Source organism: Sinohyriopsis cumingii, chromosome 15, assembly GCF_028554795.1.
Source record: "Sinohyriopsis cumingii isolate HCF-2022 chromosome 15, ASM2855479v2, whole genome shotgun sequence".
NCBI classification, from domain to species: Eukaryota; Metazoa; Mollusca; class Bivalvia; order Unionida; family Unionidae; genus Sinohyriopsis; species Sinohyriopsis cumingii.
In genome coordinates, this window is record NC_142975.1 from 116,768,433 (window position 1) to 116,786,927 (window position 18,495).

General features: G+C 32.3%; 1 protein-coding gene across 1 annotated transcript in view; it reads right to left on the reverse strand.

The window, feature by feature from the left end:
• Positions 1–9,025: 9,025 nt before the first annotated feature.
• Positions 9,026–18,495, reverse strand: part of LOC149782548 (metallophosphoesterase 1-like) — a 42,438-nt gene continuing 32,968 nt past the window's right edge. The window contains exons 8-9 of the mRNA XM_089933980.1: positions 15,375–15,515; positions 9,026–14,695 (exon numbers count right to left, since the gene is read on the reverse strand). Coding sequence (XP_089790106.1) covers positions 14,522–14,695; positions 15,375–15,515 — 315 coding nt within the window. The 3' untranslated portion in view covers positions 9,026–14,521. The remainder of the gene's footprint in view (positions 14,696–15,374; positions 15,516–18,495) is intronic.

Below are 18,495 nucleotides of genomic sequence, written 5' to 3' on the forward strand. Positions count from 1 at the left end.
TCTGATTGGTTGTTAAATCGTTATTGTTAGTTTTTGTTTTACATTTTTCATTTCGGTTCCGATTGGCAATATTTTCCTTGGAGATGGTTTATGTTTTATTTGTTACGATTTTGATTGGCTCTCTTTTTCCTGTCTCTGGTGTTTTGTGCTTCAGGTGTTGCGGTTCTGATGAACTATTTTTCTTTCTTAGTGGTGGTTTGTGTTTTATGTGTTCTGATTTTCATTGGCTGTTCCTCCGACCTGGGAGTGTTTTATTGTTAACATACTTAGATTGAATTTGAGGATCATCGGAGTTCGTAAAAACGATGACAGTCCAACGATCAAACATGATCACCATTACTAAATAGAAAATTCTTTCCATCATCCATCTGCCGTAAAAAGCCAGAAATTTTAAACACAACTTAGCACAGTTTATCCTGGCATAAATACCTTTCAAATTTGTAAAGATTTTACACCAAATATGTCATCAAATATGTATGTTAAAAATATCAAAATTGTAATAACTTCTTTTCAAAAACCACTGATTATAATTTGATAAAAGGAATATAAAGTATTAAAGCATTATGCTGTCCACCTTTGCTCAGCATACAAATATGCAAGTGACTTCATGGCAACAACCATGCAACAGAAATTTATCAGAAGCCATCATAGTAATAAGTGCTTTCAAATTTTTACAGTGAGGTTGATTCATCATCAGATTTAGACACAAATACTCGAATAGATGGATGATCTTTTTAATGACTTCAAAGAATCTCTAAAACCACTCAATAGAATTTAAAAAGAAACATTCTGACAGTAGTGCCTTTAACGTTTTATGGGTGATAAAACCCATTGACCAGGCAACCTTCTTTTTGCCTTTGGCTATGAGGCAGATGTCAACAAGATGAAGTTGCATGCACATTTAGGCTTCTTGTTAGAGTTTGATTACTACGGAACACATACACTGTATCTTCTTGTTACCCGAATTTAATAAATGGCAAGTATTTTTGTTTATATCTAGCTTTGATGGACTTTGCATAATATATATTAGCAATTAGCAATATAGAGAAATCTTGCTTGTAATAATTACATCAACCATTTATGTGACTGGTTCATGACATTACTCTGTCTGTCATTTTGCACAAGAAAAATCCACAAGAAATACAACAAATCAAAAATTATCACATTAAATATGGAATGTAGAACACTTAGATTTCAAGTTCTGATTTCAATAGAAACATCATAGTGCATTAATTATATTTATTTTCTCAGTTTTTTCAGAACCTGTCTTAAGAAGAACCTACTTTCTTTGAAAAGTGAACAAGTGTTACAGTAACCATTCACAAAGAGGAGATAATCATGAACAGTATTGACAGAAAAGAGCATCATACAAGATTTTGTACACCTGAACTAAGTAAGCCTACCACTCCTCTTAGGTGTAAAAATACTGACTTTAATTCTACAGGGTATTAATATATAAGAAGACAAAGACAAAGCATTAGGACATAGATATGTCTTAATTATTGCCTGCAACACAAATCTGTTTGAGTATTAATATGATTTTTCTTTTAATTATATGCAACATAGTTGGCCAAAATGCACAAATTATCATTTTCGGTAATAACTGTCTATAGTATATTTTAATTATTTTATAGCCTCAAACTACTAAATGAGTTAATAGTGTACATTTTAACATGCATCATGCTTATAATAGATCATATACCATTATATATTCTTTGAAACATCCACTATCATTCTTCAAACAAAAATTGTTTTGAGAACAGTTAAGTCTCTGTCATGCATTTGTCTTTCACTTGAAAATAATACTGTACACTAGCTGTACATAGAAGCTTCACCTTCTCCGATTGAAAAAGAGAAATGTTTCTTTCAAAATCACCCACAATTGACCTGTCTCTAAGTGTCCAGTATTAAAGGTTGTTGTGTTCTATTTTTTATACAACTTAAACTTTTAATACAATAATTCACGTGATACTCAGAAGTCTTAGGTCATTGTAATTTTGGTTGTAAGAACTTGCAACATGAAAACTATTTATTGTAACAACAGTCTTAGTGACCTGAATGTCACTAGAGTAGTGCAACACTCACTTCAAGGTTCATATTTGGGTCATTTTACACATTACTTTAGAGGAATATCAAGCAGTAGTCTACTTCTTTATTTTAAGAAGCATGGATACTTCACTGACATGTTAGTTATAAGGATTGATTCTGCGCTTATTGAAAGAAGCCATTATAAAGATGCGGGCTTTCAAAAGTCTGAAAATATTATTGGACTGCAAGTTTGATTTAGCGGGATTTGTATTAATAAGATCTAGGACAAGTAAATTTGATAAAATGATTGGCAGAATTTAAAGGTTTGTTTTGTTTAACAACATGAGGGGATTATGCACTTGCCAAAAATTGTAACTATGGTTTAATTCCAACAACCTGCTTATAAAATGGGAAATGATATTAAAGAATTGTTTAATTTCATATTAACAACTCAAAATATATAATATAAATGATATTGGCCTTATGTCACGGAGACCTAAGAAAGGTATGTTCTGTGAATAGTTTTTGCGCGACATGTTAATTTCTGCCTTTTCATATTCCATCTGTAAGATATTGGTAAGTCTTAAGAAAAATGCCAGTATGTTGCAGACAATAACTGGAATTTTATAAAATAATACACTGCAAACATCATGAATCAGAAGAATCTTCTCAAAATGTTTCAGTACATTTGGATTAATAAATGGTATGATGGTGAACAAGGGAGTTCCCAGTCAGTAAAGTGCACAAGTGATCAGACCTTATAGTCTGATTTAACAAAAAACAAACGTCCTTCAAAATGACAAATAATCAACTGTCCTTTTATTTTTGTTAACTCTTTAGTATTGGTACCATGTCTTATATATTTTAGAAACTTACAAAATACCAAATTAAAAGAAAATTCCATCATGTCCGAGTTGAGATGTTCAAAAGATTTCTGTAAATGCATTACACAATTCTTGGTCATAGTCATAGACTTTGAACCTGTTATAATGGATAGAAAATCGATGAAATTGTCTCAGACAATGTTAAGATATATCAGAATACTGTAATAATATATTTAGATATTTTAGTTATACTGGTCATAAGCGAGATGAGTTTACTGGATGATCTGCTGTCTGTCCATCCAGTTTGTTACTGCTGCTAAACTAAATGGAGGATTGCCATGAAACGTTGCACATTCATCCTATGATTTAGTTCCTCTGAAATAAAATCGGTGCTCTTTGGACATTCAATGTGGCCATCTTGAAAACCTTGTCATCACTTCTCTTTAATGGATGGACATATCAACATGGTAGTTTCATTAAAAGATTGTTTATGACACCTAGTGGGTCCTAATTGAAAAGGATCTAACAGTCAACACAGCAGCCATCGTCATTTTTAAATCTCTGTGACATAAGAACAATATCATTTATATTTATGATTTATTTTGTAAATATTTTTAATCATTCATGAGACCTCTTCCTTTGTAATTTACTATTATTATTATGTATGCTTGAGTAATATGCAAAAGAACCATTATTATATAAATTTTTCTCTTTTATGTGTGGTATTATGCATATCTAGATTTTTGTGTAACCTTGGGTACATGACACATGACTCCTAACTATATTGTGTGTAATTTTTGTTCATGACTTTAAAGTGTACTGATCATCTATAAACAATATATGCATCAAATTGTGTCCATGGGAGTAGATTCTATTTTAATAGATATCGAGCTCTAAATATGTGTTTACAGGTTAAATTCAACCTATATGTTGAACCTGTTGACAAGCTTGGAGAAATTTCTCATTGGCTAGCAAGGATATATGGGTTCTTAGAAAAATTATTTCCAATTGGATTGGTCAATTTGGTGTTATTTTAGATGTACATATCGGGAGTAAATATTGTTAAATATTACAGTCAGTAGTAATGTCTATCATAGGGGTTTATTCTGATATATTTTCATACTAGACACTTGGATATGAATATAAAGAAAGAACTGAGCAATTAATTTGTTTCTATTTCGAATTCCTATTTTGGATTTTTACTTTTTATGTTCATGTGTTAATGTGAGTTTGCAGAAATATTTAATGTTGTCCTTAGAAATAATTTTGAGAGGAGACATTTATTTGGATTATTCATTGGAATTAAAAAGTTTTCATTGGACTAAAATATTAATCTGGGACTATTGTGAATTTATTCAAAGGAGTTCTGGACAATGCCAGTGAGATACATTAGGACTTTTGGAAGACCAGTAAATCTGAGGATCTTTAATTTATTTGGAACATTTGTTTATTTTGAATTTGTGATGGCAGTTTGGATATTATTTTGGATTTAATTCATAATACTGTAGGTTCCTCTAAACTTTTCATTAACTTTTCATTTTTTTGTAACTTTCATAATTAAATTATTTGACAAGTTTTACAAAACTTGCAGGCTTTGCTTCTTTCTGTTACTTAGTTTATGGCCAAAGAGTCATAACACATATCTCAAGTCAGATAAAAGAATGATAACATTCACAGAAACTCATAGATAGCACTATACCAAGGAAACAATGTAAAATCAGATTTGCGATTAAACTGGCCAATGATAAAATGCACAATAAAGTGATAAACTCCATAAATGTTTATAGCTTGGTATTTTGGCTCTTATACAACACAGCTGTTTAATTGCAGTATTCACTTAAAAGTCATCATAATTGGGTAACACTATCTGGTCACTGAATTTTGTGCTCATCTGTTGATATTCTTTAACTTTAACGTACTACATGTATAAAGTTCATGTGTATATAAAGTAATAGCTTGAAATTAACAGAACTTAAAATATCAGCTGACTTGCAGTCAACTACATCCTAAAAAATTTGTTTGGTACATTTTCAGTTTTGAAGTGTAACTTTTTGGTATTATATTAAAAGATAATTTATTATTATAATACAAATGCCATGTTGAAGGATAATGTATGCACATTGCTTTTGACAAATTAATTAAATGGTGATTAAAATATTTCTATCAACAGTCAGGCTTACTAAAATCCCTGTATTTGCTGGACACAACTGTCAGTTCAAATGTTCTAACCAGCCCATAGTCTGAGCTAATGGACATTGGTCATAGGATGTCCCAAATATCATATCAAACTGCCTCTGGTCTGTCTATGCAACGAACCATGAAATAAACATTTTAATGATGGAAACTTCAAAGGCCACTATGTCTGATTTACAGATCGTTTCTTTGTTGGACAATCTACTAAAGTGTTGCCAATAAACTTACTTCAAATGTAACTGTATCTTGTTTACAGATTGTTTCTCTGTCAGATAATAAAAAGATGCATTACCATCAGTTGTCAACTGACAGAGGCTGGCTGCTTAAATGGCACAGAGAAGGCTGGCTGCTTAAATGACACAGAGGAGGCTGTCTGCTTAAATGGCACAGAGAAGTGCAACATAATCCTTTAATGAACATTAGTCCAGTATATTTCAAGGACTGGGTTCTGAGTAACTGTGTGTTATTCTAAAGGGGCTTTTTTTAATTGGCAGGCATATACATGCCAGGATAAGACAATAATAAGTATTAATGTTACCACTTGAGAGAGCACTACTCACCATGTCAAAGTGTAAGCTTAATAAGGATTAACCCATAACCTGATTCTGGTTATGCCATACGTAACCATGAAGCAATATGTCGCTAGATTTTGACGTCACTGGAAGCTGTACATCATGGAGATACACCCTATTTTTTTACTTCTATACATTAAGCTTCTTACAGTCTCTTTATTGGGATAAAACTAAAGTGTTCATCGTGTGACAGTTACTGTCAAGCCAAAGCAGTACTGTGTATACAGATTATTCATGCAAAAGTATATGGTAGATTCCTGAACAAAGCAAATTTTGAATGCATTCACTGTACTCAACACATTTCCTGCAAATATGAGTGACATGCCACAGCTTGATTATGATCATTGATTGCTTATTATGGTCAATAAAAAGAACAGTGATGCAATCATCAGTTCTGACAAAGTAATGTATATGGGTTGGGTATTTTCATGTAAATTGTAGAGAACAGCCAGTAGTTGAATTAGTTAAACTAAAACACAGTACCTGATTGTGATTTGTTTTATAGAAATTTAACAGGTACTTCCAGTGTCAAACATGGAGTGTGGATGCAGATTTTTACATCAGAATTTATATTAAATGTTTTTAACATTCGGTTTTACACATATTTAATTTTGGTGTTCCAAAAGTATTTGCTGCCAAGTAAGGTTCAAAGAGATCCATACTTTTGATATTTTCTTCCATGTTTGAACTCACCAGAGTTATGTGGATTGAACTGTCATGAATGCTATTGTGTACCTCCATTACACTTGGTAAAACATCAATCCATTTTATGGATTCATTCTGAGTGAAACACTTCCACATTCTAGGTTAAAGACTTTTCAAAAACTTTCTATGTAAGCTTTTAACTTTGAGTAAGCTGAAAAATATTCATTGTTTTCCTATTCAAGTAAACACTTAACATTCATGTGTTAAAAGTCCTTTTCCTCATCAAACTGTATATTTTTCCAGACTTTGCTTATTAAAGCTTTCTCTTAAGACATTGTTAATGTCATGTTTTATATTTTAACTTTTTCAACCCAACCTTGTTTGAGAACATGCATTTGTATTTATATCCGTCACTGTTCTTTCCATAGGTTTTTTGTATTTATATCCGTCACTGTTCTTTCCATAGGTTTGTTTGTATTTATATCTGTCACTGTTGTTTGTATTTATATCCGTCACTGTTCTTTCCATAGGTTTGTTTGTATTTATATCTGTCACTGTTCTTTCCATAGGTTTGTTTGTATTTATATCTGTCACTGTTCTTTCCATAGGTTTGTTTGTATTTATATCCGCCACTGTTCTTTCCATAGGTTTGTTTGTATTTATATCCGCCACTGTTCTTTCCATAGGTTTGTTTGTATTTATATCCGCCACTGTTCTTTCCATAGGTTTGTATGTCAATAATAGCTGCCTGCCACTGACCATACAGATGACTAACACAGACTCTCTATATTTTTCTCTCATTTTTTTCATTTTCAGCGTTCTTTCACTTCACTGCATTTGTTTTGTCTCATTTAAGTTACTCCCATTATTGCTGTGCATATGGGAAACTGTACTTTCAGGGTTGTAGGAAAGAAGACTTAAATACCATTCTTTTGTCTTGCTTCCGATAAAAGTAATTTCAAATGGTACAAAAACATCCAGACAATTCATCATGCTTGATAACTGTCATTAGATGTTATAAACAAGTCTACATATGGCTGTTTAAAACTTGCACTGTTATTTTTAACAATTTGGAATGTTTAAAGTTCATAGGGGGCGCTCACCAATTAATATGTACTTTAGAGAGAGTAATGTATGTAAGGTGAAGTAGTTTGCATTTAAAACATGCACAATGGAGAGAATGTTGGCATACCTATATGCTACAGTAATGTAATGTGGATGATATTTCTTTGGATATTGTACTTTTGGAAATTTTACATGATTTAAGCACACTCCTAACTAAAATGACTGCTCCCTTGTGTTAAAAAATCAGCTTCTGAAAGTGCAATGAATGAATTACCAAATATGTAAAATGTAAAAAAAGTTATCGGCTCTTTTTTATACAATTTACCTCTGAAGTTCAGGAAGTGAAAATGACCAAGTAGAGCTAGCACTTTTTTGAAAGGTTCACATTTGAAGTAAGGCCAAGCTGTATACTCTATAACCCATAGTACACCCATCAATCATACATCAAAATAAAGGGAATTAAAGGTTCTTTTAATTATACCTAAGATATACAAGGTCTTTTTTAAATAACCAGTATAACCAGTGAGGAAAGCCAGGGAAATTCTTTTTCTTTAAAATCTTAACCCTATGGAAAATGCGAAACTGTATAGCGCCACCATACAGACCAAAATCACAAGTGGGTTCCAGATCTCAAGGTCAAATTTTGCCAACTATGGTTTATTTTTAGTAATGGCAGCCATATTTCATGGCAGATTAGCATCACTTGCATAAATTTCAAAGGTATTAAGACATGGAAGCTTTTTCCCCAAATATAATACAATTCTGTTCAGCAGTTGTGGTGACATCATTTAGAAAAACGTGACTCTGCTCCAAGACATTAAGCAGTGATAATACACAACTGCTCCCTCTCAGATTCAGCCAATGTGGGTATGTGAGAAAGCTTGCCAGTAGCTTCTTGTGAGTCGTGGTTCTTTCCAGGTCTTCCCGGCTTCTTCCTTCACCATTAACACTGGCCGCCATGTATAGCCTATCCTGTGCTGAAAAATGGCGTTAAACCCCACAACAACAGCAACAACAACTGCTCCCTCAGAATGGATGACAACTGACAGAAGGATATCAGACGAAGGGCCACAGCTAAAACTTTTGTATTGAACCAGTTGAGCTAATGATTTCTCTGTCTTTCTAATAAAATATCAAAACACAGAAACTACAAAGTATATCAAATATCAAAATAAAACTAAACAAGTGTATCTCAGTTCTTTACATCATACACAAGAAAGCAACCAACCAGCTTGAATACATGTATTAATAGGACACATTTACATAATGTCTGAGTAAGTTTAATATTGACAATAATATTAACAATAACTACAAATATCACTGAATCATACAAAGTAGAGTATATAAATACTGGTATAGGAAATTTCTGAGATGTGACTGATATATCCCATTCCTTTTGGATATGTAAGGTTCTATCAGACAGAAATATCAAAGGCACAGCACAAAATTAAAGCATGGTGCAAATGTTCTATGCCAATTTAAAAGTCATCTTTAACCTCTCATTTTTTCAAAATTGGCTTAAATGTTCACATTAATTACAACAAAGCTTAAATGTCCATATAAATTACAACAAAGCTTAAATGTCCACATTAATTACAACAAAGCTTAAAGGTCCACATTAATTACAACAAAGCTTAAATGTCCATATAAATTACAACAAAGCTTAAATGTCATATAAATTACAACAAACCACTGCCATAGCTTTTGTCACTTAAGGATGTCTTTATTTCTTATGTTAATGATAAATATAAGAACAGAATTGTTTACAATATATATATATCATTAGTTTCTCTGACCCTCCAATCAAATCCACCTTAATATGATTTTACAGTGCAATGCAATCCTCGTGTACATAACAACAGGATATGGGTGATACATGGTGGGTTAGGTACAGAGCTTGAAATCTCTGTATTGCATATAAATTACAACCAATGAAACGCATTACAATAAAGAAGCATCAAATATTTCTCTTAAACTATATTATGTACAAAATTATACATATCAATGCATGTGCATATTATTATTTTTATTACTTGAAAAAAAAAAGTATTGCAACTATATACAAAATATTATTTGACTAAAAATATAATTTAATATCATGTCCATGGAATGTGTGTATCTGATATGAGCAATTTATCCAAATTGTCCAAGAACTGATGGCATTATATATAGTTTATCTGAACACATCTGCATCAACTAAAAACTTCATGTATGAAATTAAAATGTATATACACTTTGACATTTCATATATTATGAAGAAATGGTTCATTTCCATCTTTTTATTTTTCAAGAGACTGATTATGCAGTGTTTTGGTTTGCTGAACCTGCAAATAGTATACACAACTGTTTTATTTTTAAACTATGAAACAGAGAGGTGCATATTTATGTTCCAGATGAACTATTTTATAAACAGAATAATACATGTTAGCACAGCAACTAGTGCTGAATAATTCAAGTGTACTCAGTCAAGATCAAGGAACTCATTGTGCTCACTTTCTCAGTCCTTCTGCATGCTGATCAATGTGATCATTACACAAACATGTATTACACTTTATGTCTGTGATCATTACACAAACATGTATTACACTTTATGTCTGTGATCATTACACAAACATGTATTACACTTTATGTCTGTGATCATTACACAAACATGTATTACACTTTATGTCTGTGATCATTACACAAACATGTATTACACTTTATGTCTGTGATCATTACACAAACATGTATTACACTATGTCTGTGATCATTACACAAACATGTATTACACTTTATGTCTGTGATCATTACACAAACATGTATTACACTATATGTCTGTGATCATTACACAAACATGTATTACACTATATATGTCTGTGATCATTACACAAACATGTATTACACTATATGTCTGGCAGTTATTAACACATGGCAAAAACCGATGTTAAGTTGAATACCCTAAAAACCTGAAACTGAACTACAGATTAATCTTTTTTTTCTTCTTGTTCTTCTTATTTTGAAGTCAAGTTTAATTCTGAGGTCGGAATATTTCTGGGTAAGTTTGGTAAAAGTTTGAGAAGAAATTTATTTGTATTACATCTGAATTTAATTCTTGTGCATCAAATGTTTTTAAAAGAATTTTCAATAACTAAAGTAACAATTTAGCTGTGATGAAGAATATGTTTTATTCCAACTATTACTATTTGATATTCAAAAATAGTTCAGAATGTGTCTCTTCTATGCCCTTGTTATGCAATCATGTATACAAGATTAATACATTGGACAGCTTCAAGCTATTTTATGGAATTTAGCAGGGTATCAACCCTTGTGCAGAAACAGATGTGTTCAAAATTTAGGTGGAGTGGGGTGTGGGTATGTTCATATTACAAACTAGCTTGGTGGAGTCTTCATATATAACTTGAGTTTGGTTGGGCTCCTACATGAATGATTACTGACCAGTTGAGTTCTCCAACAAAATGTTTTAAACCAATTGACATCTCTTCAAATTATATCTGTACAGCAAAACTGAGCTACACTCTTTGCCTCTTTTCAAAGTTTGAAAACACTACAAGGACAGCCATTTTAAAACCCTTTAAATATGTGGCCAAGGTTCCCTCCCATCCACCATCAGATTGATAGAGAACTCAGAAATGAGTTCATTAAACCAATCAATTGCAATTATTCTGTGAAAAATGGTCAGATCTTGTTTGAAATTTGGTTGATTTAAAAACATGTGAATGGTCAAGTATTCACAAGAGTCAATCAAGACCATGCTTCTCTAAAGCATGGTCCAAAGCTCAATCAAGTGCCATAACTCTGGAAAATATGGTCAATTATCAATATCTAACTCTTTACAACTCTGGCAAAGAAAAGCCGAGAATCTTTTTAAAATCATATGAAAAGTGTGAATACTTAACCCTTTACCTCATACAGCATAGTGACAAAGTGCAGTGTGCTATAAATAAAACACCTGTTACCTAGTTGACAGCATACGCATAGGCCTGCCTGTGAACTTTAAACAATGAAGCGTATGTTACGTTTAACAGCAATTTTCACCATTTTACATTTTTGGTACACGTCTATTATATGTGGAAAAATTCAAGAGTAAAGTCCGACTGTTATAGCTGTGTAATTATTTTTCACGGAAGAATTTTTTATGTGCTTTAAAATCTTGAGAGAACTCGTTCACCGTCATGTCAGTGAGGCCGCATGACCAACCATAGTTGCCATTTCCCATACTCAAAATTTACACGTTTTACGTCTGCGTCTACATCGCTAAGTCATCTGAATTTTCTCATTTATAAAAACTAATTGCTGCCTACATCAATATCAGAGCCTTTACCTAAGTTATTGAATCTTTCATAGTTGTGATTCTAATTGTGAAAACTTCGTAAGTACTGAATGAAATCCGCGAATGCCATTTCGGAGAGTGGAGATTATGACCCAATAACTTTAAATAGCAGATATCGACCAGTGCATAAACAGTGACCCCGTGATTTGACGTAATTCGCAGAAATGAATGTAGTATCTAATAGTGGGGTTTTCCCTGAAGGTGGCGCTACAAAAACCAGCTCAAAATGGCTGATGTTTACAGCAGGCATAAAAAGGCACTTCCATGTGAATGGAGTAGAGGCGTCCATAGATGCCTGCATGAGGTAAAGGGTTAAGTGTTTACAAACCACACAGATAAGGGCCATAACTCTAAAAGACAGTGGAAATCTGGTCATCATTTAACTCCTCTAAGCTCTTGTTATCATGAAGCTTGATACCAAATCTACTTTTGAATAAAATAAAAAAAGTGGATGCTAGAGTGTTCACAAGTCAGTGGGATGTCTACCCTAAGTCAATCAAGACCATACTTCTGTAATGAATGGTCAAGGATAGTCATAATCAAACTTATTCCAGCTTTTGCTCAAGTTTTGGGGGTTTAATGCCATTTTTCACCACATGATAGGCTGAAATCAGATGAAAAGAGTGAATACAACTCATGCTGATAAAGGTCATAACACAAGAAATTTAAATTAACAATGTTTAATTAAGGGCTAAAATTGGGCCCAAATGTGATTGTCATCTAACTCATCTGAACTTTTCATATGATGAAGCCTCACATCAGATTTAAAAACCAGTAAAAATGCAGATGCTAGATTGATCACAAGGTTTTACACAGATCAGAGGTTCCCAACTTATTTTTGGCTGTGAACCAAACAAATAGTTTTCGTAAGCCATGACCACATTTCCACATTTTCTTAAGGTTTGCCACCCTAAAAAGAATACCGGCAATCCTCCAGAATGTCCTCACAATCCTGATTTGAGTCGCTATCTCAGGATTGGTAGCCACTGGCATATGTAAATAGACAAACATATGTCCACTCACCTTAGCTACAGGGGGCATAAACTCTTGTCATCTCTGCTACAAAAGTGATATCAGTGTAAGACAATGCATATGCAGGTGAGACAAAAACATTCCTGATCATTTATGTCTCACAATGCATATGCTGAAAATAAAAACGTCAAATCATTTCCCATAAATCAATATCATGACCACATATTGAAATATATATATTTTGATTTAGAGTAAAATCATTCTCTCTCTCTCTCTCTCTCTCTATATATATATATACACACACACAGACACAAACACAAACAAACAATCATTATTAACACAGAAATGCAGTTGTGATTGCTAGATCAACATCGGAAAATCTCAATCATAACTGGATGTGAAGAAGCATTGAGTCATAGTCCAAATATTATGCTGCCACTGAGAAGTGATCTAACAATTAATATTGCAGTACAATGATATTTTTGTTACATACTTATCAATTTTGGCACAAGTGAACAAAGTCACAATATGTAGCTGAATAGAAATTGCTAAACATTTCAACTACTTGAATACAAACTTCCGCTTAAAGCATAACCAAAGTATATTTTGATCAGCTGACATGCACATGAACATTAGATTTATGAATGAAGCTTGTGGAACAACAGTAACTCAGTGTTACTATTATGACTGTCAATAACACCAATTCTTTGAAGCTTGGGGGACTTGTATTCCCTAATGAATGCATCCCTCCCCTGTTTTAAGGACGGAAAATTTAAAACTTAAGAGGAATCTTCACTATTTTGTTATCTATATGTGCAATACAAGAATGAGTAGTCCACAATGTAAGCATACTACCATTATCACATTTTCTATCTACATAATATGTCTTGCTGGCATGGTGTTTGCCATTTGCTTGTTAACTTTTTGACTTTCAATATTAAATATTCAGTGTAAGACTTTTATGCTGTTCAATACCCATTTGCTTCTAATCTACGACTACAATACAATGCTGCAGCAGTCTCATATCATGACACTGTTACAGTGTATAAATTTATTAAAGTCACAGGCACGCATGTAGTGTTAAACTATGATGCAATAGCTGGATGGTAAGTTCAAAATCTTACCAGTCCCACTTCAACCAGCTGCTGAGTGGGAAAATATGCTGATATTTACAATGACCTAATTCAGTGGCAGAAAGACGCCCAGATGTATGTGTGGTCATTATAAGTGCATCAAAAGAACATCTTTAGCTTTCATTATTATTGCTCTAATAAACACCACCCTTTTGGAACATGTAACACACTGTGGGTGTTAACTAGAAAATATATGGTATGTGATTTACATTTATTGTGCAGTTCTTAAATTTAGCATCATGGAAGAATTTAACAGCTGAATGACTCAAAACATTTCTTTCTGAGGCCAAGTTGACAACAGCTGAACAGTTGCTGGTAGTATTGTTATCTTGCATGTAGGAAATGATGCTAATATTCTGTGTCATGGGTAGAAAATTGATATGCATATAATAAAAAATATTTGAAAAAATGAAGCAGTCTTTCAAAGTACTGACCATTTTTACCTCTTACAATAACTTATTTTTAAAATAGTAATAAATTACAGTACTGCATTTAGATGTAAACATCTAATCCCTTAAATAAATAGTACAATAAACATGATATTATCAACTGCTTTTCAAGCAAAACAAACTTAATTTCATGTACAAACTTTCTAACAAAAGCTGAAACCAAGCATCACCATTTACAATTCAAAGTTTTGTTTTATCTGGATAGATAGAGCTGTGTGACATTATGCATACATGTACAGATGGGACAGGATCCCATTATCCCAAACTTTTCTTCAAAAACTACAGAAAACAAAATACTCCACAGATGTTCCTAGTTTGATTTATTAATGACCACCAATCCCTTGTTGGATTTATTACTATACTTGGTAGGAATCAGCAGACTAAGAATTATCAAAAAGACTCCAGTTATGTAAATACTGATAACTGTGTATTCATGAGGTAAAAAGCACTGACTGATGGCAAAGTTGTTACTGGTTATAACTCCCTGAAAAGATAAAATATGTAATAAGTATGATAGTAATAAAGTAATACAATACAGTAATAAGTCTGACAGTGAATAAAATAACACTGTACCATAATGATTCTGATAGTGAATAAAATAACACTGTACATTAATGATTCTGATAGTGAATAAAATAATAATGTACAATAATGATTCTGATAGTGAATAAAATAATAATGTACAATAATGATTCTGATAGTGAATAAAATAATAATGTACAATAATGATTCTGACAGTGAATAAAATAATAATGTACAATAATAAGTCTGACAGTGAATAAAATAATAATGTACAATAATGATTCTGATAGTGAATAAAATAATAATGTACAATAATGATTCTGACAGTGAATAAAATAATAATGTACAATAATGATTCTGATAAAGAACAAAATAATGCTGTGCCATAATGTTTCTTACAGCAAATAATATTGTACTGTAATGTGTCAGCAAATAAAATAACTGGAAAATAATAATGTACTGTAATTTTTTAATACACCATCAATCCATAAAAACTGTAACTTTATGTCTTCTGATATTTGGTATAGAGAAATATGCTGTAGTCATTGTATACTTCAGGATGATGTTAACTGGCAATGACAAATGTGTTAGGCTTTATTCTGGCTGGCAATAAAGACAATACTGAACAAGTAGAGATTTACCATCAGAAAGGTTGGGCTCTTTTTATTCCTCCAGCTAAAAGATGCCACTGTCCATTCAGGAGTCCCATCACTGTGTTCTCTAAAGCACCCATGGTGAGTGTGAGCACTAATAATTAGCCTTGGATTTATCCATTCAAACAACTGGAATAATAATAATAATAAAAATTACAGTCATCAAGAACAAAAACAGCAATACAGTAAAACCTGTCTTGAGAAACTACCCATTCCTACAACAATCAATCAAAAAAGGTGGTTGCTCATAACAGGTCTGTGCAGGACAGCCCTTTTCAAGAAGGAAAACTACCCATAATTATTGAACACATCTTTTCTTCTTTATTCATGGTTCCTGTTAAATTATGCATTCATATAAAAATTAGCTCTAAAAAGATATAAATCATAAACATAATTTTTAATAGCTAAATACAGTTTGTGCATAGTCTTTAGGAAATCAGGCACATTAACTGCAAAATTAATTTTTAGGGTAACACTTATTCCTCATGAAAAGCTATACCCAACTTGCCCATAAATAATACATGGATCAAATCAATATGCAAATGGATGTAACAGATGAACTAGGGTTAACAGATACAAAAATCATGGCACTTCAGCCCTTTATCACATAGTCGGTATACTTTGCCTAAAGTGTGTGCAGTTTCATATTTTTGGTATTATAACATGTGAACATATCACTTTATGTGGTTCTGATTGGTCCAAATAAGCTCATGAAACTAGTGTGCATTATTCTCTTTTCTGATTGGCTGTGATCGTGGGAAAACTTTTTTTTAACCCTGCCTTCTGGAAATTTTTGTAAATGACTTTTTGTAAAATGTTTTGTTTAATCAAAAAGACGCTGGTTCTTTGATTCATGCGTGTGTGTGATTAGGATTTTTAAAGTAGCTTTTAACAATTTTTCAGTCATATCGCTACAATGTCTGCAGTGTGACTGTTTATAGTGATGTCTAGCACTGGGGCATCATGCCACAGACACATAGCATGATGTCCCACCCAGTCACATTATCCTGACACCAGGCCAACCAGTCCTAACACTAACCTCTTAATGCTAAGTGCCAAGCGAGGCAGATGTTAGTACCATTTTTGTAAGTCTTTCATATGACTCGGCCAGGGTTCGAACCCATGACCTCCCGCTTCTGAGGCGGACGCTCTAACCACTAGGTCACAAGAGCGGTCTTTGATTCTTAGTTTGCAAGAAAAGTATAATCTACATTTAAATGTCAATATTAGTTCAACCTCGGTTGGGACTATTTTTTATGCACAACAAATGAAAGGTACAACGTCTGTCAGAATGAACAAAATTATTTGTTCTTCTTTCCATCTAAATATGTTCCAATGAAATAAAAACTATGTGATAAAATGAATCTCAAATGAGTAATGATTTAATATTAAATTTATGAAACTCGCTCAATAATGTCCAGCTTTTGCTCGCCAAAGCTTGAAAAAGCTGGAAACTATTCAGCTCATTTCATAAATTCAATGTTAAATCATTACCCATTTAAGATCCTCTAAGTGTGCACCTCATGTCTGAGTTTTAATAGCATTAATATCAACAAAGCAACAATAAATAAAGACCTTCAGAATAAAAATACAATTAACTAATGTGGAAACCACAAATAGCTTCTGAGAAAAAGACAAAAGCTCATTCACCCAATATGCTGCATATTGTAACTCCAAAGACAAATGATTTGATGCAGTACCCATCACACAATAGTAAAAGCATGGTAAAAATATATCTCCCTGTAATATTATCAGTACTGTGCAAGTTTTCAGAACAGATAAAGACACAATACAAACCTTTAAATTGAGTATAGTGTTCAAGGAAATGTTTTAACACACAGATCATGGCAAGTGGCTTTAAAAATATCATTTGCCCTGGCATGTAATTCGCTTGACCAACAAGGACATATTTTTCTTACAACTTATCAAAGTTATAAATATGAAGGTTGCTAAATGAACCATATTTAAATCAGCTCATTTATATTAAAGATTCTACAATTTAATGTTATTTCAGATTTTAAAGAATTTTAACATATTAACTTTGTATATTTCAGGATTGTATTTAATGTTCATTTGGAATGGTTTATCATCCTTAAGTTTCATTTGCATTTGTTACCTTCATTCTTTTGAAGATTAACTCTTTAACTGGCAACACCATACTGACTGTAAGTCTTGGGACACCTTAATTATTTTCAAAAGTAATTTTATGATTTATAAATGTTGGAACAAGAAATTATAGTTATTTTTTCCTATACTATAAGTCTTGGAAAACCTTCAATATTTTCTTCTACTAATTGATCAATGTATTTTATTGATTGTAACAAGATTTTTAAAAAAGAAAAACTAACTTTGTGGTGGTTAAGGGGCTATTATCTTGAATTATTACACAGAAATGTTATGAATTAATTTGTCTGAAATACCAATAAATATATTTAATTATCCGCTGTTTTCTTATTATTTGTACTAGAATCAAGCATTAGCTAATTGTTGTATGCAGTTTTAACAGTAACCTCTCCCTTTGTCTTTATCTTACTATCTCTTGTTTATGCATTATTGCATTCAAATTTTGTATCAATATCTCAATAATTAGGTTTACATTTTGCCTTGAAAGTGAAAATACCTATTTCATTATAATGTAATCGATGTATGATGACAATGAACAGTAGCATTTGGTTCAGTGCTCACCTAAAGTGAGTGTATTTACATCATGATGTCATTGCATGCATATGAAGTACATCCCTTGGATTTTAATCATATGCACCAATGCACCAAACTTATACAATATCTCCAAAAATACATCAAAGAATTTTCAGAAATAATGCTTTAAAAATAATTGTAATGCTGAAGAAAAAGAAAACTCAGTTAAAATTTGCATTAATATAAATGGCCTTAAGTAAATAAACATTTACATATCTACAGTAATCATGCTGATATTATTGAATAAAGGCAATCACACATCAAAGTACTGGCATAACTGCCTTACAAAATTCCCTCTTTACCCAGTTTCAGGGTTTAAACAATTAACGAGCCTGGATTGCTGTCAAATATCAGGAAACAAATGACCAATCAGCCAATTATAAACAAATGAGATGACAAAACAACCATCTTG